At 48.7% G+C, this 22,490-nt stretch overlaps 2 protein-coding genes across 3 annotated transcripts in view; one reads left to right on the plus strand and one right to left on the minus strand.

Moving 5' to 3' along the window:
• Window positions 1-22,490, minus strand: part of LOC139061033 (uncharacterized) — a 58,385-nt gene that overhangs the window by 23,638 nt on the left and 12,257 nt on the right. Inside the window, exon 1 of one of the 2 annotated variants that reach the window (XM_070540465.1) lies at window positions 1,808-2,145. The exons of the other annotated variant lie outside the window; for it this stretch is intronic. Coding sequence (XP_070396566.1) covers window positions 1,808-2,086 — 279 coding nt within the window. The 5' untranslated portion in view covers window positions 2,087-2,145. Of the gene's footprint in view, window positions 1-1,807; window positions 2,146-22,490 lie in introns of those variants that run through there. 2 annotated transcript variants of the gene reach the window in all.
• LOC139061046 (nascent polypeptide-associated complex subunit alpha, muscle-specific form-like) lies at window positions 6,068-17,547 on the plus strand. Its single transcript, XM_070540482.1, has 4 exons — window positions 6,068-7,024; window positions 7,206-7,563; window positions 12,893-13,031; window positions 14,847-17,547. The coding sequence occupies exons 1-4, from the start codon at window positions 6,442-6,444 to the stop codon at window positions 15,168-15,170; spliced, it is 1,404 nt and encodes a 467-aa protein (XP_070396583.1). The 5' UTR covers window positions 6,068-6,441; the 3' UTR covers window positions 15,171-17,547.

Here is a 22,490-nt window from a genome sequence, read left to right on the forward strand (position 1 = left end):
CTCTTAACGCGGAGCGTTTTCCAGCTGCTGTTTGAGGTCTTTCTTATAGTCGCGGACAAGTTTTCTTGGCTATGAACCGAAGGCTACGGAAACTAAGCGCAAGAAGTAATCCCGCAGTTTTGCTGGCGTTTTCTTACTTGGCAAATTGAAAACAATATTATTTTTGTTTTGTACAGTACCTAGTTTTAAACGATGCGTAACCTTAACCAGTCAGCTATTGGTATTTTATTGTATCTTTATATTGCTCTTTCGACCTTTGTCTAACCCGAAGCCATTGCACGTTTTGCACATTCACCAAACGCGAAATGGCACATGTGTCTTCTGGTGAGTGTTTGTCGCCTGCTGTACCATCAATCAACTCCCCAGAGAGGCCGTTCACCAATTTCGCCAACAAAAGACCGCTGGATCACACCAATAAAAGCTGTGGCCGTGCGCGACCGCGCGAGTTGGGGCCCAGCTTTTCCTCCGGCTGTCGTGACGTCACGTCACGTGGTTGCGCTTAAAGTCAATGGTGGCTGCACGGCCGCGCCCAAGGGCTGAACTGAGTGATTGCAATATGCAACGCATAAAAACAATGGCTGTGGCTTAGCTTAGGTTACGTCCAGGATGCGAAGCATACTAGCCTTTATTTTAACGCGACAGCGTTAAGGAGCTCGTGTCGCAGAAAAGCCGGTGTCGTCGGTGTCGGTGTCTGCGGCGTTGCACTTCATGAATAAATCGTTGTCGCGCCGAACGCTGCGTTGCTCGATGCTCACCGCGTCCGATGCGGGGGGCGACGCCGCGAGCGACGGCGCGAGTTAGAGCCCCGTTTCTCCTCTGTCGTGACGTCACGGTGTCACGTGGTATTGAAGGCGACACTGCCGCGCCTGAGGAGCTGGGTTGAGCTCTCGAGCGACGGCGCGAGTTGGAGCCCCGTTTCTCCTCTGTCGTGACGTCACGGTGTCACGTGGTATTGAAGGCGACACCGCCGCGCCTGAGGAGCTGGGTTGAGCTCTAGTAATATGCTTCGCATAAAATAAAGTGTTTGCAGCATCTGCGCGGAAACCAAGCGAGCCCATCTGGAAATCGCAAACTTCGAAATCTAGGTACAAACGAGTGAGCGAGCGAGCTGACTGCTGCGCCGGCGCTTTACCAACGCCTGCGTCGGCTGCGGGTCCAAGCCCTAACCGACGCCATACGGCTGCATGGGAGCTCGGACGCAGGCTGCGATGTTCACTGTTCACAACTTGGTACATATCGCATGTGAATAAACATTGATTCACGCTGAGTTAACTGCATCTTCCCTCACTAAAGTGGTTGTGCGAGGTTGGCAAAACCGAAACGGGTGCCGAGTGCGCCCGGACTACGCTGCATACAAATGCTCTCGTGCAGAAGCTCCGCCCCCGGAACTTTCGTTTCATAGCCAAGAAAATTTGTCCGAGAGCATAGCAGGAGTGACGCAGCCCTTTGGTTCCTTGCACATCATCAATAAAAGAACCATAAAGCTCGCCTTCGTGCACAGCGCTCACCGTCAGCTTTTTCCGGTGCATATTACGGTTACATAAGCTGCAGTTTCCGGGAAGCGTGAGAATCTTTAGGGCTCTTTGAACGCTATCGTGTTGCAGTCGTAAAGGCGATGCATCCTCCAAATTATTCCACTCAGCTTTCGTGACGTCACTCTCAGCCGGGTGCACGACGACCATTCATTACTCCACTCACGTCTATTGTTACTTAAGGGTCCATTGCTTGTCTCTCAAGGGTTCCGCGCCGGAACCGTTACTTTTTTATGACGCGCCGGAATATGGGCCGTCTCTGAAGCATCGCTTACCCCACTCAGTCTTTCGATCCCTCGCTGCCCGTGCTTGGAGCGCTTAGCCTTGGTCTTTTTGCCAGCCGTGGTAGCGGCGGTGGTGCCGACGGTGGTCGTTGTGGGACGGTCCTTTGTTTTGGCGGGAGCCCCACCCGGCGACGTCAACTTTTGTCGCGCAGCCAAGGACGGCTTGCTCAGGGACTTACCGAGCGAAGGCCGAGAACGCGCCGCCGCCCGTGTCTTTTTCCCGGACTCTTTCGAGCGCTTCTTGTTGGACTTGCGGAGATCGTCCGACATGGCGTCTTCTTGGTTCTCGCGCTTCTTCTTCTTCTTCCTCTACCCTTGCTTGCTTGCTGGTGATGCCATGCCGCTTGTCCACCACGAGAAAGTGGCCGTGGTTTGATTTTGGTTTCAAAGAGCCTGTTTTGATTGCGCACTCACAAATTCTCTTTGAATCAACATTCAGATCAATGCTCAATAAAATCTTCGAACCCCAATGGCTGTCTTCCGCGAGCTAACCCAGATGAGCTAATTTGGCACGTCAATTTTAATGCCCTTTGGCTTGAATGGCCATCGAAAAATGAGGGCGCAATTGTCGTACATAGTCTCAAATCCACAGCCAACAACATAGCCCAAATGATACGTCGCGTGACGTATCGAAAAGCGGGATTGCGAGAAGACGATACCCTAAGGCTCGTATAGTCTAGTTGAAGTTGCCTTACCTCGTTTTCGTTCATTGAAGTGTGCGTGCAGCTTGGGGGAATCGTTCGAGTGCTTTTCTACCTCCAGACGTCCAGTGATGAATGTGTTAGCTTCCCGTCTTTGGCTCTCACAGAAAAAGAACTAAGTTTCTTGGAGGAGGCATCACATGACTCGTAACTATGTTACATGAATTCGCACTTCATTTTCTTGTAAGGGCATGCGTGGTCTACACTGCTTCCCATGTATAAAATCGACGCAGTGGCACAATAAATTTAGTTGAAAGTTTTCGCTTGGTGTGTCGTCTTCTCTCCCGTCCGTGTCGTTTCTTTTTATGTGTCGCGAAATATCATTTAAGTTATGGATTACCGGCTTGCCCGGAATGCTGCTCTCTCTATATTTATTTATTTATTTTCTGATCGCGAAATGGCCGCGCCTCTTCTCTTCGACCCGATGCACATATATTTTCAGGCATTCTCTTGTGCTGTCTTCAACTGTTCCCGATATGCTAGACTCGCTGAGCCTCGGCAGCAAAAACGCTCCCATTAAGAACAGGAGTCACTCACCCGATCGAACGAGACCATGGCTGTCGCCTGCGAACGGCGACTTCTCGCCTTCCATCCAACGTCGCGTGAGACGATGATCTCGTTATTTTTCGGATGGTCTTTTTATTCGGTTACCCCTAAAGTCCCGGTAGGGGCAGGTAGGGGGGAAATGATAACGAAACTAAGATACACTATAACCTATTGATAATAACTTTATTAAATATTTGTATATTGACACGTGCACTTGTCTACCTTTTCCGGGTGACCACTTGTCACCACCTAACAAACATTATCGCAGAGCGCAGGACACACCTGCATCTATCGGAAGTTTCTCGAATGTTATCGATGGTTCCACCCGCTGTCTGTCACAGAAACTTGTCTAATCTGATTGCATGTATGCGCGACGCGAATAGTGTGGAACTGTGTGGAAGACACACAGGTACCAACGGTTACTCTGGAACATTCGACGACTGACGGATAAAAGCAGACGCGCTTGACCCGCTGATCAGATTTTCTGCGATCGCTGACCGACTGCGTTGTCGCCGCTAATCGTGGTGTTTTGAGCGTAGCCTATGTTTTAGGGCACAGGCTCGCCCAATGGAAGACTAGTTTTGCCATTCACTGTTTTGCTGCTTTTTTCACCGGCACTACCACATGGCAATATATATACATATAATAGTGTTACGTAATGCGTGAACGATGCCTATACCAAGGGGAAAGCTTAATGATACGGTCGAGATTTCAGCCGGCGGAGCCTTTCACTGGCCTTCTCCTCAATTGAGGTAATAGGTTGGGGAGAAACAGCAAAAGGTTGAGAGAACGAGGTGACGACGCAATATTACCGTAAGTGCTTGTGTTGGATATGCAACGTGCACGAAAAACAAGAAAAATGCAAACAAATAATGCATTACTAAGCAGTATATTATTACATGCCTTTATTCGAACAAGTCTAATAATTACAACCTTAAAGGAAGAAGTAGACCAAGTGTAAACGTCATAGAAGGTGGCATAGTTATTTAACGTAAGCAATAATTTCTTCCTGATGCATGACACCCGCTGTCTTCAGATTATTGGAGAGTACGGGCATAAAAAGTGTCCAGCAACACGAATGTACATCAAATGTTAAAGTTTATAGCCTCATATTGACGTTCGTAGGCGTACTTACGAGCAGAATCTAAAATGATAGCGAAGGTTAACATCTTCCCTTTTGTCTCTCTCTCTCATTTTTTTGTCTGCTAATAATGAACGACTAGACTGTAAACAGTGTCCGCCTCCCCCCTAAAATAGTGAGAACAAAAGATTTCGGTCAGGTGCTGAAGTGCCTAAGTATTTCTGATGCACTGTAGGCTTCCTTTCACGTGTAAAGTGAAATTGAAGTTACCGGCTCGCGGTACGGGTGCGGAATCCGAGAAGTCAAATTTCGCCGTCCGTTTTCTTCGTCAATAATCAAGGACCCTCGAGTAAACAAATGTTTCCCGAAAAATTGAGAACAAAAAAAAAATCAACTGCGTTTAGTTATCCCTATGTGGATGAATGCGAAAGGATTGCGAACCGTACGTGTTGCTTAGACTTGCCGCAGCGCGATGCCGATGGTTCGACTTGCAAACAAGGTCGTGGCTTCGAGTTCTCTAATTATTTTGCCTTAATCAACAGAAAAGTTCGTGGTTTCGGGTGCCTTAATTAACAATGTATTAATTAACTGTGACTTAAAAACCTTCGCCTTAACTAATGCCAAATTGGCGGGTTCGACTCGCACCGAAGGTCGACGGTTCGTAGCCTTTTTGTACCATCGCGTGGTCACACCGAAAATGCCGGATTTTGCGCTTTTCGAGTCAATTGATGCTTTCGCATTAAAACGGCAGGCAGCCGAAGGTGCAAAACTATTCACGGAGCAGAGACGGCAGCGAGCGACCGACGGCCTCGTTTCCATTGCACTTTTCTCTTTACATCGACGGGTAGCAAGTACAGTTGAAACTCGATTTAACGAAGTAATGACCACGCTGGAGTTATTTCGTTAAATGGGGAAGTGCGTAAAATCGAGGAAGCAATTTTTCGCTCCTTCTAAATCTAAAATTGTAACGTAGAGACGCGAAGAATGTTACTGCTGCATTGTATTTGTCGCAAATTACCTTATACCCAGGTGGCGTAGAGTCCACACTTCCGTGCATGGGTGTGGCATGCAGCCTCGTCAAAATAAAGCTAGGGATGTGACCATGGCACCTAGATGTTTTAAGGGGATAGCTTTAGAGCGCACGCTTCAAGAAAAACCCGTCTGTATCAAAATTAGAATAAAAATCACCGCTTTTTAACTCATTTATTTCAAGAAAAATATCATTAAATCGAGTTCGACCAAGTTTGTTTCGTTAATTCGGGTTGATGATATTACGGAACTCTGGGAGTACCTGCCGGTGAATGAAAATTTCTTTATTAGACGGAGAACTTCGTAAAATAGGATTTTCTTAGACCGAGTTTTAACTGCAGTAGGATAAGTGAGCTACAGACGAGGTTTCTGCAGAGAAAAATGCAATGTCATCTTTCGGCTGCTTTGTTTTCGAGGAGCTGACGAAGTGACCAGAACAAAAGGTAAACTGGTGGTTGCTGTCCTGGCGCAAAATTTTCCTTTGTCATGTTAAATTAACGACTACGGCTTCGAATGCATAACTGTCTGAATCCATAGAGTTCAGCGGCTGGCACAATGTAATTTGCACCATCCTTCACGAGTTCATTAATGCGTTGATCTCATAGGTTGCAAATCGCGGGTCTCTCTCCGGCGCTTTCTTTTTGATGTGTTTTCTTTTACTTCTAAATGAGAATGGAATAAATATAGATGAAAAAAATCTAAAGATAGGAGCATAATCCGCAGGGCAACTACGATCTGGACATGTGTCGCGAAGAGCCGACCGTCGTCACTATGTTTATTAGTAAACTGTGCACAAACAGAAGGTGGCAGTCCTGTCGTTCTTGTCTTGCCGTCACGTTCGCCGTGAGTGCACCAACGGGTGCGAACTGCGTGAGTGTGTGGTGAATAGTTTAGTATAAATTTTTTTCCGTTTTCCTGGCCGTGCCAGAGTGACTGCTCTTCGATCGTGGCTCCTCCTCAAAGCCTTTCCATCCTGTAGGGTGCATACGGGGCCCTTTTCATATTTTTTTTTCACGCCACTTCATTCTTAGTCAATCGCACATCTCAGGTAAGTGCCACAATTCCTGAACCAATCATCATCACTTGCACCCCTATCGCGCCATTTGGAACTTGCAAGGGTGAAAAGAAGAAAACCAGGAAGTCGAGTCGTGGCGGACGCTAAATGGTCTGGTTCTAGCTCCGCACAACGCTTGAAAGGGGGCAGACGTGGCGAGACCAGCCCCACGAACGCGAGGGCATCTCCGAAAGTCGTCGAATCCTCGAACTCTATGAGAAGCGGCGGCAGGGACACTCCGAGAAGTCAACACTCGCCTACGTCATCCATCCTTTCGCCACCACCAGAACGAGGCGGCGAAGTGCGCGAAGCAGGCGAGGAAATCTCGCCAAAACGAACCGCTTCGCCAAACCGCGGAGCTTCGCCGGCAAACCTGCACGAGAAAACGGTTGCGAGCGACTCTCCCAGCTCGGCGAGACCGAACACGTCCGCTCGAGCTTCGCCAAGGCGAGGAGGCACGCCGACACGTAGGGCATCGCCCGTGAGGGCGGACCCGTCTCCAAAACCTGGTGCGTCCTCGCCGAAACATGGCGAAGCTGGTGTTCCAAAACCCGGTGATGCTTCGCCAGTGCTTCGGGGTTCGCCGATGCAATTGCACAATATACGGGTGCCAAAAACAGGAGGCCAGTCCCCTGCGCGAGGCCCGGCGAAACCGACGAAATCCGGAAGCGCTTCGCCGAAACGGCGAAGCTCGCCTAAGCAACAACCTATACTGATGCAAGCGGGCACGCCGAAGGGTCGCAGGTCACCATCTGGAAGAAGCACACTTATTCGCCGAGATTTTCTCGGGAACGCAGGTTTGAAATCTTCGGAACTATATGGCTAACATAAGTGTCATATACTCAGAATATTTTGAGTCCGTAAAGGTCATATAGTTTATTGCTGTCTCGACCTCATGTCCCACCCATGTTTTTACGCCAGAACACTTTGTAGGAACACGTCCCTTGGTCTGCAAGAACTTCGCCTCTTTGGTTACAGGTGCAGCGGCCACCCCGAAGCCGCACTCTGCGAAAGACGAAGTCGCAGCCAAGCCGGCCGACGATGCAGGTTCGACGAGAAGCCCTACCGAAACTCGACGTAGGCCCACGATATCTCTGAAGGACCCGCGGTTCCGGTACATTGCCCAAGCTGTGATGGCTGCGCGGGGAGGTCGTGGAGCGGGCGGTACCAGTGGCAGTTCGTCGCCAAACGGACGGACATCCCCCTCCGCCACCCCGTATTTCGCTTCGGATGACGACAACACCATCCTCGAGCTCGGCACATCTCAAGTTCCCCACTCCCCGGGGGGATTCGGAGGGAGGTCCTCAGGAACTGCCTCACCCGTGATCTCACAGAGGTAATGCTGGTATGATACATATTTACACACTGCATACTTTAAACATATAGCCTATACTTACGTATGCATGGTATGCTCTAGTTGACGTGGAGAAAAAAGGAAAACGGTGCTGGGCAGGGCATGTAGTGTGTAAGGTAGATAACCGGTGGACCATCAGAGTTACAGAATGGGTGCCGAGGGAAGGGAAGTGCAGTCCAGGACGTCAGCAAATTGGAGTCGGGGATGACACTAGGAAATTTGGAGGCGCACGTCGGAATCAGGTTGCGCAAGACTCGGATAATTCGAGATCGCTGGGAGAGGCGTTTGTCCTGCAATAGTCATGAAACTAGACTGAGGAAGAGGAAGAAGAAGAAGAAGATGATGATGATGATACTTTAAATGGACATATATACAAACACTAAATTGGTATAGAGCGTTGTAGCATGCTTCGATAAACACATTTTCGGTAATCTTCATGTAGCTAGTCTAATAATCAGAAGACCCCAGGAAGTCAGCTTTTTTCATAAATTATATGGACACCCCAGGCCAAATTTTGCCGTCGGCGTTGCCGTGCCGTTCCGCGTAGAGTCCAAGTGCGATGACGTCACGGATGCGCGCCTTATGCTGTACGTGCGAGGGAAATCATGCGAGGGTGGGCATCTCCTCCTACAGATTGAGTGTGATGGCAGGTTTCCCCCAGCTGTCGAGAACGCCGTGTCATGCTGATAATGCGGGAAGTACGGGGCTCTCAGCGTTAAAGGAAGGAAGTGCGGGCAAGACAGATGGGACAAGATAACCCCAAAGGGTGTAAATTTTTTAGGAGTATATGTACAAATGGAGTATGCACCTTTAAATATGCTTGCACCTTTTCGGGCGGAATCAAACCTGCGTTCTGTTTCGTGCATTACATTGCTGCATGCAGCAATCCCAAGGCTGGGTGGAGCAAGGACTTGTGCGCCGTGCTTCAAATCATCGATAATTACATAATTTAGTCGTTCATTAGTATGTGTAGTTGCCGTACAAGCAGACCTTAGTGCAACTAAGCCCAGTAAATGTTAAATATTGATTGCATATTATTTGCATATACTAGACAAGTCGCTTTTCCGCGCATCTGCTTAGGGCATGTTTATTGTTTTACACACACACACACACAAACACACACACACACACACACAGATATATATATATATATATATATATATATATATATATATATATATATATATATATATATATATATATATTTCCGGGCGCCTTACATAGCCTCCACGAAGGCAGTGTGCAAGAGGAGGAATACAGTTACATCAACGTGTAACAGGAGTTATTCAAGTGAGGAAAAAAGAAACCATCACGTACAAAAGCAGTATTTCCTAAAATATAAAAGCAAAATTGGCTGAGTTGGCGTCCCTTCACGGGTCTGACTGTTACCTTGAAAAGGCATTATTTGCACAACGCAATTCTCGGCAACATGAAACTAAACACAGAAAAATAAGTATGCATGGAAAGATACTAGCAAATATTACACGAAGGTCATTGCACTACCGAGTAGGCGTACAAGCGCAAAAAAAAAACTGCCAAGTCATATGCTCAATTACGGTGATGCACAAAAAAAAAGAGAGGAAGGAGAACAAGAGAAAGACAGAAAGAAGGTAGGCAGACACCAAACACTCTTTGCCATCCACAGTAAGCGACCAGTTCACAGATAATAGATGATGTGTGAATCCACTTTGTCTAAAAACAATGATTAAACATAAGAAAAGTATACGTATCATACAATATCATATAGTATAATATCGCATACGCAAGTATAAGTACCAATTGATAAGCCTATAAAAAGAACACAAGCACGAAACGCAAGAAAAAGCACGAAATGAGTAAACGGATGAGGCGGAAAAATGTTCAAGAGAGAGCACGAGGCAAATGTGAAAAATTGCCGGGGATATGTTCCGTGAAAAGAGCCCGCAACACGTGAAAAGAGAGGGAAAGCGCACGCTGAAATCTCGCGCGGTCTGCCTCCTACAGCCGCCTCCGTGAGCGCCAGGATGGATGGATGGATGGATGGATGGATGGATGTTATGAGTGTCCCCTTTGAAACGGGGTGGTCGGTTGCGCCACTAAGCGCTTTCTGCTATACTGCCTAATGTCCTGCCTAGGTTAAACAATAAAAAAAGATTTGAAAACCCTATGAACTCCCACAACCAAATTTTCTGATCACTTGTTGCGAACTGTGCTTTTGTACGTCTCCGTCTTTTGTGGTTTCCTTATTTTTATTCCACCAATCCTCCAATCGGCCTCTTACTGATCCCTATTGCGGACATGTCTACTTTTTCACTGCTCTCGCTGAACCTCTGCTCTCGCTTCAAGGAGGCCAGTGACGCCTAAGTCGACCGCTGGGTAGACGTCTTCATAATCTTATAAAACATGCTCCATAGTTTCCCTAGCTTTACCGCAGCAAGCACATGCTTCTTCATAGTTCTGATATCTCGCTTTATAGGTGCGTGTTCTAAGACATCCCGATCTCGCTTCGAGAAGCAATGAGCTTCTGTTTGAGTTATCACACCTTGTTTCTTTCCTGATTTCGTTTTTTCCTCTTAAGTAGTTACTCATGGCAGGCTTCTTTTCCATTGCCGCCACGCATGAGATTATTTCGGCCTCTCTGACGTTCCTCTTGACGTTCTTTGTTGCTGTGTTGCCCACCCTACAGGCCGCATACTTGCTGGTAAGCTCCCTAGTTTTTTTTTCCTCCACTGTCAATCAATGTTTTTCCAGTACAGATACCTCAACACGTACTCTCCCAGCTCATCTACTTTCTTCAAAATTCCTCAATCGTTCTTCATACTCAATTTTACTTTGAGCTTCCCTAACTTCAAAACTAGTCCAGCCATATCACCCTGCACATTTTCATTTGTAGTCTTTCCATGAGCGCCCAATGCGGGATGGCCCACTGACCTTTGGTTCACATCGATTCCCGATTGTACCACTGATTTAAAGCAAAGAACCGCATTTCCAAAAGTAGGTCCTGGTAACATTACACCTTTCCACATAACTCCGAGCACCTCGTACCTATTTCATCCCCATAGCGCTCTGTGCTTCATTATGAATGCCACTTCTCTTCCGCTTCACTGTTATTGTTTTTTCCTGTGTTTCCATATATATCTATTGCCTTCGTTTATCCATATACCAAGGTATTTATATTCTGTTACCCGAGGCATTTCCTGGCCCTGTATCGCCACTGTCTGGTCACTGTTTTCATATAATACCATAACACCTGATTTTCTAACACTAAATTTCAAACCTAAATTTTTGCCTTCCTGCGCACAGATATTAGCCAGATGTATAAATCACTTTGCTTGTTAGCTAGCAACACAATATAGTCCGCATAAAATAAACCTGCAAGCTGCTGCTCTACTACTGTACTCGCCTGTTGTATGAGCGATTAAAACTGATACTACTTCCTTCTAGCGCCCTCTCCATCACCACCATGTACATCATAAACAGCAGTGGGGATAAAGGACACCCCTGCCTCAGTCTCTTGTTGATATGAACTTTCTCCTCTCTCCTCAACCCTTTCCATTCAACGCAAACGGTAGTTTCTATGTAAATCTATCTCAAAAGCTGTAGACTTCCCCTTCCGGAATATCCCACAATATAATGCGGTCTACGTTGTCATAGGCTCTTGTAATGTCTAAAAAGGCCACATATAATGGTCTGCTTTCTGCTTTTGATATTTCAATGCACTGAGTATGAACAAATAAGTTATCATCTAAACGCGTACCAATTCTGAAGCCATTCTGAAGTTCTCCTAAAATGCTATTATTCTCTGCCCATGCTTGAAGCATTAATTTCATTGCCTGCATTGCTAGCCTGTATATTACCGATGTAATGGTCAACGGACTCTACGAGTGAATTCAATCTTTCTTCCCTTTACCTTTATAAATTAAATTCATTCTTCTTTGTTGCCAACTGTCTGGTATTCGTCTATCTTCTAATGTTTTTTTTCCACTGCTTTCACCAGACTTTTCTTACTTTTTGGTCCTAGTTCGTAAATCAGCCTAACGGGAACCTCGTCCAGCCCTGTGGCTGTGCGCTTAGGAATTTTCTCTTCGGCTTTCTTCCAGTTTAAATTTGTCAGCACCAGCTCCTTTTCCACCTAGGTCTCTTTCATGCTCTTTTTTTTCTTCAAATACAACGTCGGCATTGCCTTGGAAAGATTCGGCATTTATTTTTCGGGTGAAATTGGTTGCCATTTCACCTTCCAGTCTGTTTTCATCCTCGTCTAGAATGTGTTGTTGTATTGGTGTCGACTTCCTGGCGAATCATTTTATGTGGTTCCAAAATATTCTAGGTGCGGCTTTCTTTTTCTCATGTATTTCTGACAACCAACGTTCACTTTCACATTTTAATTTTGCTTGCGCCAGTTTAAACCATAGTCTTTTTCTCCCGGTATATTTCCCATTTACTGGCTACTTCATCCTGCGGCAACTGCGCCTTCTCTGCCTGCCTGTGCTCTTGGGATGCTTTTTGTCGTTCGGCGATCGCTTCTCGTACCTCCCTGTTGCAACAGCTTTTCGGTTTATTTTTTCCCTTCGAACGAACATGTTTCTCTTTCCGTATTTCTGTCGTTATTACACTTATAAGCTGACCACGTTCCCACTCTTTAGTTGGCCATTTGCCAAGTTCTTCCTCGAATCTAGTGACTATATTCGTTATTTGTTTAGCGTTCAAATTCGCACTGGCTATTATGTACTCCTTGCTCTCTTTCCCAACTACATATCCCATTTTCAAAATGATGGGTTTATGGTCACTGCCGATGCTGCTATACCCTTCCTCATCAATGACCACTTCTCTCAACTTATAATTAATTCCTTCTTTCATCAGACAGATCACTCGGCCAACAACGCCACCTTTGGGCAGCCGGGCGGGCGAGCAACATTCATTTTTTTTTTTTGACAGCGCTTGTCATCTCGGAAGCCATTGCATGGGCCGGGAAGCATGGTGGCTCGGCTCGACTTGTGTCTTCTCGCGCGCGCAAGGCAGCAAGGCGACAAGGGTTACTCGAGACGGTCTTACGTGCACTACTCTACATTTCGTCGGTGGTCGTTCGCGCTGTGTAAAAGCGGGCGCTCACACAGTCAGTCAGTCACTGTGGCGAACTCGCCAACAACTGAAACGAAACAAGCACAAACCTAAGCGCTAAACCACTATATCACACGCGTTGAGTGGCAGATGCTTTATATTAACGCAAAATCCCACCGCGCATGCTTGGGATCGGTAGTTTTCTGTTTTGTTTGCCCTCGCGAAATGCCGCGCCATTCTGAGAAAATGGGCGGATACACTAACGTATATGCAGGGCTTCCATCCAGCTTTCGTCAGCCTTCCGCAACAAGTCAAGCGCATTTCACCCCGGCAGCGAAATTGGGCCCTCCGTTCGAACCTGGCCGTGGCGCGAGTCTGCGAACGACAATTTCTCGCCTTCCAACCTGCGTCACGTGAGCAAACGACCTCTTTTTTCTTTTTTTTTTATTCGTTGGGCCATTCTGTAAAGCGTAATCAATAAGTTGAGCAGATGTAAAAAGAGAAAAGTTTGTTGACAGGAAAGGTGTAAATGTCGGCCGAAGGAGCTCGCATCAGCCTTGCGATTCCAGAAATGGGCAAAGAGTTACGTAGACACAGATAAAAGAAAACTGGAAGCGAGGTGACCATCAAATACAACAGTGACGGCCACTGATCAGTCGACTGCGCGCCAAAGACAACGCGCGCGGTTCTTACGGATGATCGACACGCCTTTGTCTTGAGATTATTGAGGAATAGTACTGAGTTAGACGGCCTCAGTGTTTCCATGCGCGAATGTGCGCTACGTAGAAATTAGTGATCACCTACATGAGGATGCACATTGCATAAGTACTACGCACCCGCGATCAGGCACACGCGCTCTATCATAAATTCCGCAATTGCGAAATCTTATATTGCCCAAAATGTCAAAAAGCGCGGGCCAAGCAACTCGCCCTTTCGCTGTTCCAGCTTCGCGTAGAAAAACAATAACATCAAGAAAAGCACTAAGAGAAATTGTAGCATACAAACGTTGTGCATGCGTTCTAGCGAACTCCTACCTCCTCGTATGGTAATTCCTGCACGACGATACACAAAGGACGTGAAAGGGTCCCAAGGGAAGCTCCTATTATTGACAAGCACTTGTTATGAACCGAGTATTGTAGAGGACCTTGCACAATATTTCGTAAACTGTGAGACGGCTGCGCATGCGCTGAGCAATCAGAAATAAACAGCAAAAAAATGGTCAACTTGTCAAATTTTTTTCCTTTTTCTTTTTGTTGTCCTCGTTATGCCCCAGTTCTGCCGGCAAAGGGAAACAAAGTAGGTGTTTGGAAAGCTGGCACGAGTGTATAAATAAGTGTGTGAATAAGAGGGAAACTGAAAACTTTTTCTTAATCGGGCAGCACAAATGTTAAATTGGTTATATGGACTCAGAAAACTATGTCGAATCAGTAAAAGATGTTAGCTCAGTCTTCTGGAAACATCGCAACGTTTGCTGATTGAACTCGAGGAATCTCTGCTGGGAAGCTAGATTGTAAGACATCATTTTGTGAAGTTAAACTGCGCTAGGGACGAGACGACTTTGCTAAGTGCCGCGAAATGGTTTACGTGCAGACATAACTCCGGTTCAAGCTGGTATTTGAAATCACCTGCCAGAGTAGCAAGACAAGTGAACTGGATTCCGCAACTGACCTGGCGATTAAGCTATGGAGGTCCAAGGGTGCTGCGCGCAATTCCGATGCGAGATGATTTCTAAAGGCAACAAACACAGAACCCGGGGACGAAATGTATGGAAGACCCCGTTTCCCCCACTGGGGCTATTTTCTGCATACGAAGGGTTCAGCAACGCTATTCTGTCTTCGAAATCATGGCGTCCTATTAACGTCAGTAGATCGCAGTGTGGGTGCAGAATGTCAAAGAAAAAAAATCGTGAAATTTCGCATGCGCTTTTTTTCCCTCTCTCTGCTGCTGATGAACGACTCTAGAATGAAATAAAGCTCCCCCTCCCCTATATTCTCTCTGAAAGACCCAGAAACAAAAATTTCAGGAGGTATTGAAGCATCAAGGTAATTCTACTCATGGTTCCTATGACGTGTGGCTCGCGTTTTGGGGGCAGAATCCGAAAAGGCGAAGCTTGCCCTCGGTGTTCTCCGCTAATAACCAACGAATCTGCAGTAAATAACTGTTGCGCGAAAGACCGAAATTATTTGCCTGACATACTGAAGTCCAGACGTATTTCTTGCCTACCGCAGGGTAACTCTCAAAGCCCACTTGCTGGTGGTACCAAGTACGACGGCCAAAAGCGCTCGAAGCCTTCCTTCCTGGTGCTGACCGGCGCGTGCTTGCTTGCTCTGCTGCTCAGCGCCATCGTCCTCGTCGTCGTGTTGCACATGATCTCAATCTTCTACGCTCCCTCGGGTCAAGAACACGCAGGTCAAAGCAACACCAACACGAGCACAAAGAGTCCGCGGTTCGGCACAGGGGTAGCCGACACCAGCGGCGTTGGCGGAAGCGCAACCGAGGTGGGGAGGGTGCAGACTTCGCCTCCCCCCTATTCTTCATGGCGACACGCTTAGCGCGTCTTCTCAAGGGCGCCGTAGAAGCTCTTGCCGATGTCTCCCAACTGGGCGACGAGCTCGCGGACTCATCCGTAGCGGTGTGCCACTCTGTGATCGGCCGTTTTTCGTATTCCGGGGTGGCCACATTCGGCAAGGTGTTCGCGCTTCTGGAGAACCCAGGAGCCCGTGTGATTCATCGATTACCGTGGAACGTACCCGGACATTAGCTGGCGTTCATTCAGGAGTCGCCTGACCTTCACCGAACCTCTGGCGAGCCGATCGGATTTCGTCGTCGACGGAAGCGCTGACGTAGCGCGGCGACGCACTAAATGTACTGCCGACCTGCCATATACGAGAGTGTGAAGGTGCTGCCGGCATCTCGCACCTGGGGTTTTCGTTCGGCGCCGTAGCACCCATTCTTTACCTGGTTCTCGGCAAGCAGCTTCTTCACCGCAATGCGCCGTACGCCCGAATCGGGGCTCACGACTTGATGGCGGCACCGTAGTTTGATCACATCAATTACTCTTCGACAAACACAGATGCTTCCCGTCGGTGCTGCAAGCGGAGCGGCGGCGCTGCAGGCGGAGCGTCGGAGCTTGGACTTGCAAGCGACCGACGCGGCAGTTGAAGAGGGCTGGCGCGCGCGCAAGAACACGATACGGGAAATCACCAACGAGTTCGACGACGCCATTACAGCGGCGAAGGTGCACGGCGCCATGACGGATCAACGAGCATTCTTCGCCTTCCGGTTGTCACCTTTTCCGTGGAGAGGAGGAATGGTGGGAGGATGTGTGACGTGCCGCTGAGGCACGGCGCTGACGTCGCTCGTGTATTTGAACGTCACAATGTTTCCTCGATGAACCCAGAAAAGAGGTGCGACATGTTCGGCTAGTGGTGATGAAGAAGGCGCATGAAATTATCCGCCCGCTCCGTATGCGTATCGTTCTCCCAATTCTTCACTAATGGGATAATCCATTGACGATAATTGATTTCATCGGAGATTTCGCACAGTATACTCTAGCTCACGAGTTTCGGGCTTCTCTTTTGTTTCTTTTTTCTGCTGGGCGTGCCTAGGTAATACTGCTCGGCAGAGAGGGACCAATCGAAAGGGCACAGCAAAGGGAAATTCTTTGTTAATCGATTGTGTCAAAACGCGATTAGTAATTTCGCTATTCCTATAAGAAATGAGAATAAGACAAGCGGCTATAGATGCCGATGATTTCTGCGGTGGTCTCGCTCCTTAACGCATGTGCCTGCATTTTACTACCGTAAATCAGTTTTTGTGGGTTAATAATGCATATATATACTCCCGTACGCTTAAATTCTAACGTTCGCGATGTCCTCCGCACAACGCGGTTCTACGAAGTTTCGGCTGAGAATTTGCATGGGCGAAAAAAAAAAAACATGAGGTGGAATCTTAGCTGGGCCTTGAAAGGCAAAGTTAGCGGCAGGGAAGCCATATAGAACTAAGATTTGTTGAACCTACCCCAGTACAAAGTATTTGACCGCTATGAGAACAAGCTACCTGGTATGCTCCCTCCTTCGGTCGTTGAATCAATGCTGCAAAGGTTTCGCCAAGACCACTTTGCTCCTCAGGCAACTGCTTATGCTTCCCACTATATTAAAGTCCGTACAGTCGAATGCTTTTATAACGAAGTCCTTGGGGCCTCCAAAATCATTCGTTATGCGGGGCACTTCGTTCTAAAGAGATCGCGCACCGCACAGCTCGCAATTGGACCCAGACAGAATTATTCACTCGTTACACAGGTCATTTAGTTGTGGACGCGTTGCTTGGGGAGACCATCGACTGCATATCGCGAGCACGCCTTACCAGCTAATGCTTACTGGTCTGTGTCCTTTTCGCTCGTTGCAATCACACCTTGATCTTCTGGCAGCCTAGAAAGTTTACATTTCCTTGCTAATGTAAATTTGCAATAGCAGAGGTCGAAAGATGAGAACAGTCTTAAATTTATTATTTCGTGGCTTTGATGTTGAAAAGAATGAACATTCTCTCTGCATGTGACCTCTACTGGCTTTTTTAAGTCTCGGTTGATAATCGTAGTAATTGAACGTAGGATGTTACGAAAGATAATAAATCCAGGCAAAAAAATGTAACGAGCATACTTTCGGGACGAAATCCTTGAGTATTACGGACGCCGCGTGACACTGCTAGCTTGATTTCTCGATTATACCCATTGAAAAAATCGGGGAATGTTTGGATTGTACAGCCACCTAAAGCTGGGCATGAAACTTACTCCAGGCCATAGTGAAAAAACGTCTTACTTCAAAACGAAATATAAACACGATCTTTAAGTATTAAATGGCAGCTACAAACATGTTTTACTGTTTTATTCTACCATAGTAGAGCCACCAATAAGTTCAATTAAATATTTAGCAAGCGGCAGAAAAGAAAGCAAAACCGTCCTGGATTTCGACCCAGCCATTTCGAATGTTAGTGAACTATTGGAACACAGTTTTATTTCGTGATGTCCTCTAAAAGGATTTAGGCAGAAAATTTAGGTGCTAACCAATGAGTTGCTGAAAGATCAGAGATAGTGTGCGCGATTTATGCGGCGTGAAATCTATATCACTGGCCTTTCAGTGAACGTCTAAACATTCTAAAATATCATAGGTACGCCGATACGTTTGCTTAGCCAAACATTCGTTGCGACTCAGCCAACATTTGTGTCAGACCTCGCTTATTAGGCGAGACGCAAGTCCACACGATCATCGTTAAACTAATCTGGAACCGTGCTCACTGAACGACTTGTCTTGACTTGTCTTGTCTCCCAAACACTGGCGCATACCCACTATGGGGGATTGGCCAAAAGGCAAGCTGTTTCCATTAAGAATTAAAACGAAACCGGATCTCAATGGCAGAGCGTGGGACTAAATTATTGTGGTTGAAAAGTTTAATAGAAATATTTAAAGAATTTTGAGATAAAATAAGCTAACATAAAAATAGAACAACTTTGTCATACAGTCAATCCCACCTTCTTCCAGATCCCCTCCCCCTAACTTATCCTGCCGAAGTATAGCATGGCATGCCTATTGGAGGAGGAAATAACTTTAATGTGTCCTGAGGAACCCCTCCCCACCCACTCTTGGTTTAGTGGGCGGCAGGGGTCGCGGGCCGCACCCACGTTGGGACGGGAAGCCCATGAGCCTCCGCCCTTTCGTGAGCCCTCTGGACGTCCCGGAGCTGGGTCTGGTGGTCGTCGCTTTGCAGGGCGTCCACCCAGTCTTCTTCTTTAGTGAACACGGTGCCGCTTAACGCGGAGCCTTGCCAAAGCATGTGCGCTAGCGAGCAGTAAGATTCACCACAATCCGGACACTGCGGCTCTACTTCTGGTGAATAACGGCTCAGTCTGCCTCTCAAGGGGAACGACCCTGTCTGAAGCATTCTGAATATCGATGACTGTGGTCTCGTGAGTTTAGCGTGGGGGAGTGGGAAGGTCCTCCTCGACAGCTGATAGTGTGTTGTTACTTCGTTGAAGGTGAGCAGCGGGTCTCGGTGCTCCCCTCCCTCCCCGCCACCTCGCTCGCCACGATCGCCGCGGTGCGTGAGTCCTCGCGCGCGTCCGTTCGCCAGCTCGTTGGCGTTGGGAAATTCGGGTTGCACGTCGGCCCCCATGTGGGCTGGAAACCATTTGACGAGGTGCTGACCCGCGGCTCCCTCGCTGCCGAGGACGGCGGCCGCTTCCCGGGATATCGAGCCCGAGGCGATTGCTCTTGCCGCCGATCGCGAATCTGTGTAGACGTGAGGACGTTCGGGGTCTCTCATTGCCATGGCTATTGCCAGCTGTTCGGCCACTTCGGACGTTACCCTCTTGACCGATGCTGCGTTAATTATTGTGCCATCCCAGCGTACCGAGACAGCCGCGTACCGGTCGCTGCGCCCATACTGGGCCGCGTCTACAAATGCCGCCAGGCCCGGGCAGTTGGCGGTCGATTTCAGCAGTGCTCGGGCCTCGCCTTTCGGCGCCCCTCGTTGAATTGCGGGTGGACGTTTCTCGGAAGCGGTTCTACCTTGAAAGTGCCCCTTACCGCCGCGCTGAGCGCAATCTTGTGTGCGTTGCACTCTGCCTCGGCATTTATCCCTGCTTCTTCTAGGATGCGCCTGCCGGCCCTGGTGGTCGACAGCCGCACGACCTGTGCCTTGGTCTGCGCTTCGATGATTTCTGATAGTGAATTGTGGACCCCTAACCGATCGAGCTGCTCCGTGCTTGTAGTGATCGGGAGACCTAGCACCCTTTTGACGCTCTTGCGCATCAGTGTCTCTATTTTGGCCGCGTCTCTCTTGGTCCATTTTAGCGCCGAGGCTACGTAATTGACGTGACTCATGAGGAAGGCGTGGTAAAGTGTGATGAGACTGCTCTCGCTGAGCCCTCCTCTGCGGTTCGTCACCCTGAGGATCAGCCGGAGCATGTTCTCCGTTTTGGACGTTAGTTTCATGACAGTTTGTGTGTTACCACCTTTCGCCTCAATTAGCAGCCCCAGGATTCGTATAGTGTCCACTCTGGGAATCGGCGGGCCGGCATTCGTATGTAATTTGATCGGTATTTGATCGATCGGCGTCAAATTCCTCATGCCTTGTTTTGAGGGCCTGTACAGCAACAGTTCTGATTTGCTGGGTGACATACGGAGTCCCGTTTCCTTCAGGTACTCTTCCGTTGTGTCCAGCGCCTCTTGAAGAGCCTGCTCGACTTCTGCGTCGGACCCTCCTGGGCACCACACCGTAATGTCGTCTGCGTACAGGGCGTGATTGACGTTGGTCACTCTCGTCAGCCGGCCATAGAGCCCTTTCATTGCCAGATTGAATAATAGTGGGGAGAGCACCGCCCCTTGTGGGGTGCCCCTCGCGTCCAGCGTGTGCCAATCGGACGTGGCCTGTCCAATTTTGATCGTGGCTTTCCTGTCTCTGAGGAAGGAGCCTATGTAAGAGTGGAATTTCCGGCCGAGCCCCATCATCGAGATCGTTTCCATTAGAAATCTGTGTTTGACCGTGTCGAACGCTTTCGTTAGGTCCAGGGCCAGTATGCCCCTGGTGTCTCTGGTCATGCCGTCAATTATATGCTTTTTGAGTAGCAACATTACGTCCTGTGTGGAGAGGCCCGGTATGAAGCCCACCATGTTATGTGGGAAGAGGCCCTCTCTCTCTATGTACCGGGATACTCGGTTATGTATGGCATGTTCGGCCGTGTTGCCTACGCACGAGGTGAGCGATATTGGCCGCATGTTCTCCGCCGCAAGTGGTTTACCGGGTTTCGGTATAAGTATGACCGAGGCCTCTTTCCACACCTCTGGTACTTCTCCCGTTTCCCACACTCTGTTGATTTCTTCGGTGAGCTTCTCGACCGACCTTCCGTCTAGGTTCCTCAACAGTTTGTTCGAGACCCCGTCCGGGCCTGTAGCGGAGCGTCCGTTGAGGCCTTGTAAGGCATCCCAAATTTCTGATTCCGTGAAAGGTGCGTCGAGTTCTTCGACCTCTGCCCCGGCGTATTGTGGATAGTCGCCGTCGCCTGACGGGCCCAGTGGCAGATACGTCTCCGCCAGCTCCTTTAGGAATTCGCTTTCCGTTTTGCTCTGCTCCTTTTGCTTTTGTAAAATCCTATCGATTGCCAATCTCTGACTTCCTTTGGATTGTTTGTCGCCTAACAGTTGCTTTAGGAGGTTCGATTTGCGCCCGGTTCTCATTTGTCCGTCTACCGACGCGCACACCTCGTTACACTGTTGCTTGGAAAGCTCGATCGAGTGCGCTTCTATCTCCCGGTTTAGTGCCGCTACTTTCTTTCGTAGTCTGCGATTCAGTCTTTGCGTTTTCCACCTGGCCGTGATGGAATTCTTTGCCTCTAATAGGTGTGCCAATCTCGCGTCCATCCTTTCCACGTTCAGTTCAGTTTGGACAACCCTCGTCGCGGTGTTAACGTCCTCTTTGAGCCTTCTAAAAAGACTGTCTAGATCCGCGTATTCGTTTGTGTCTTCCTTCCTTATTTTGCGGAAGGCGTCCCAGTCGGTGACCTTAAATTCTCTCGGTGGTGCCGCCCTGATGGGGATCGTGACCGCCAGTATGTAGTGGTCGCTGCCGAGGTTCTCGTGCAGGTTGCGCCACTCGGCCCCTCGCACGTTCTTGACGAAGGTCAGGTCGGGCGTCGTGTCCCGCGCCACCGACGTGCCTAGTCGAGTCGGATAGCGGGGGTCCGTCACCAGCTCTAGCGAGCACGTAGTGACTGCCACCAATAGCCGCTCTCCCTTAGGCACTGGCCTTACGTAACCCCATGCTCCGTGGGGCGCGTTAAAATCTCCTGCCACTATGAGAGGGGCCCCCCTGGCCATTGAGGCCGCCTTCGTTGTGAACGACTGTCTGTGGTCAGAGGGCAGGCTGTACACGTTCACTACGAATACGCTGTTTTTAAGCCAACTGTTCGGTATGAGTTCGATCACGGTTACCTCCACTTTCGCGTTGCCTAATTTCAAATCTCGTTCCTGGAAAGAGCATTTGTTCGCGACGAGGGTCGCCACTCCGCGCTTACCCTGTTCGAATTTCGACGAGGCTACCCGGTAGCCGGGCAGGGACACCTCGCTACCCAAAGTTTCTTGTAAGATTATGACGTGCGGTTTGTCCGCCTGTGAGGCAACGAACTGTAGCAGCGGAGCCTTGCGCTTTTTGAAGCTAGCGCAATTCCACTGCCACACTAACAGCTCTCTAGTTGAGTTGGTCGCCATGATTGATGCCTTGGATTTGTTTAGCACCCACAGGCGCCACGTGTACTCCGATACGCGTCACTCTCGCCGCGAGCGCTACCATGCTCTCCGCTAGTTGCTGGACCATTAGCTGCAATGAGCTAATCGACTGCTTAATTCCCAATAGGACGCTACTGGACTCGGGTTCCACCGGGTTTCCCTCCTCCGTCAGGGGAGGGGCCCTGCGTTTGACCGAGCGAACCGACTGCTCCCCTTGCGGGGTCGGTGTACTTTGCGGCACCTGCTGCTGCTGTTGGTCGACTAGCTGAGGAGTGGAACCGTGTTTCCGAAACGATTCGAAATCCGCCCTCATTTGCTGAATCTCCGCCTTGAGGCGCGTGTTTTCTTCCGCTAGCTGAGCTATTCTAGAGTCTTTTTTGTTATGCTTTGGCAATGCTACATGCGTTACCTTTGATTGTGAAGGCGGTTTTGGCTTGGCCCGGTCCGCCCAGGTCGGCCCTTCTTGAATGCGCACTTGGGAGCGAGAACGGCCTCTCGATCGGCTGCGCTGTTGTAGTGTCGGCATTGTCGAACGTCCTCCTCTGGGGGCACTTGACACGCTGGAATCACGTGATCTACTCTCTAGCTGTTGCG

The sequence above is a fragment of the Dermacentor albipictus genome, chromosome 6 (assembly GCF_038994185.2).
Source record: "Dermacentor albipictus isolate Rhodes 1998 colony chromosome 6, USDA_Dalb.pri_finalv2, whole genome shotgun sequence".
In the NCBI taxonomy this organism is placed as follows: domain Eukaryota; kingdom Metazoa; phylum Arthropoda; class Arachnida; order Ixodida; family Ixodidae; genus Dermacentor; species Dermacentor albipictus.

What these genes read in the sequence shown, in the direction of transcription:
- LOC139061046 (XM_070540482.1), top strand. Translation starts at nt 6,442, where the DNA reads ATGAGAAGCGGCGGCAGGGACACTCCGAGAAGTCAACACTCGCCTACG. An exon ending in AGATTTTCTCGGGAACGCAG is followed by an intron (nt 7,025 to 7,205) that starts GTTTGAAATCTT and finishes CTTTGGTTACAG; the next exon opens with GTGCAGCGGCCACCCCGAAG. An exon ending in CGCCTTCCAACCTGCGTCAC is followed by an intron (nt 13,032 to 14,846) that starts GTGAGCAAACGA and finishes TGCCTACCGCAG; the next exon opens with GGTAACTCTCAAAGCCCACT.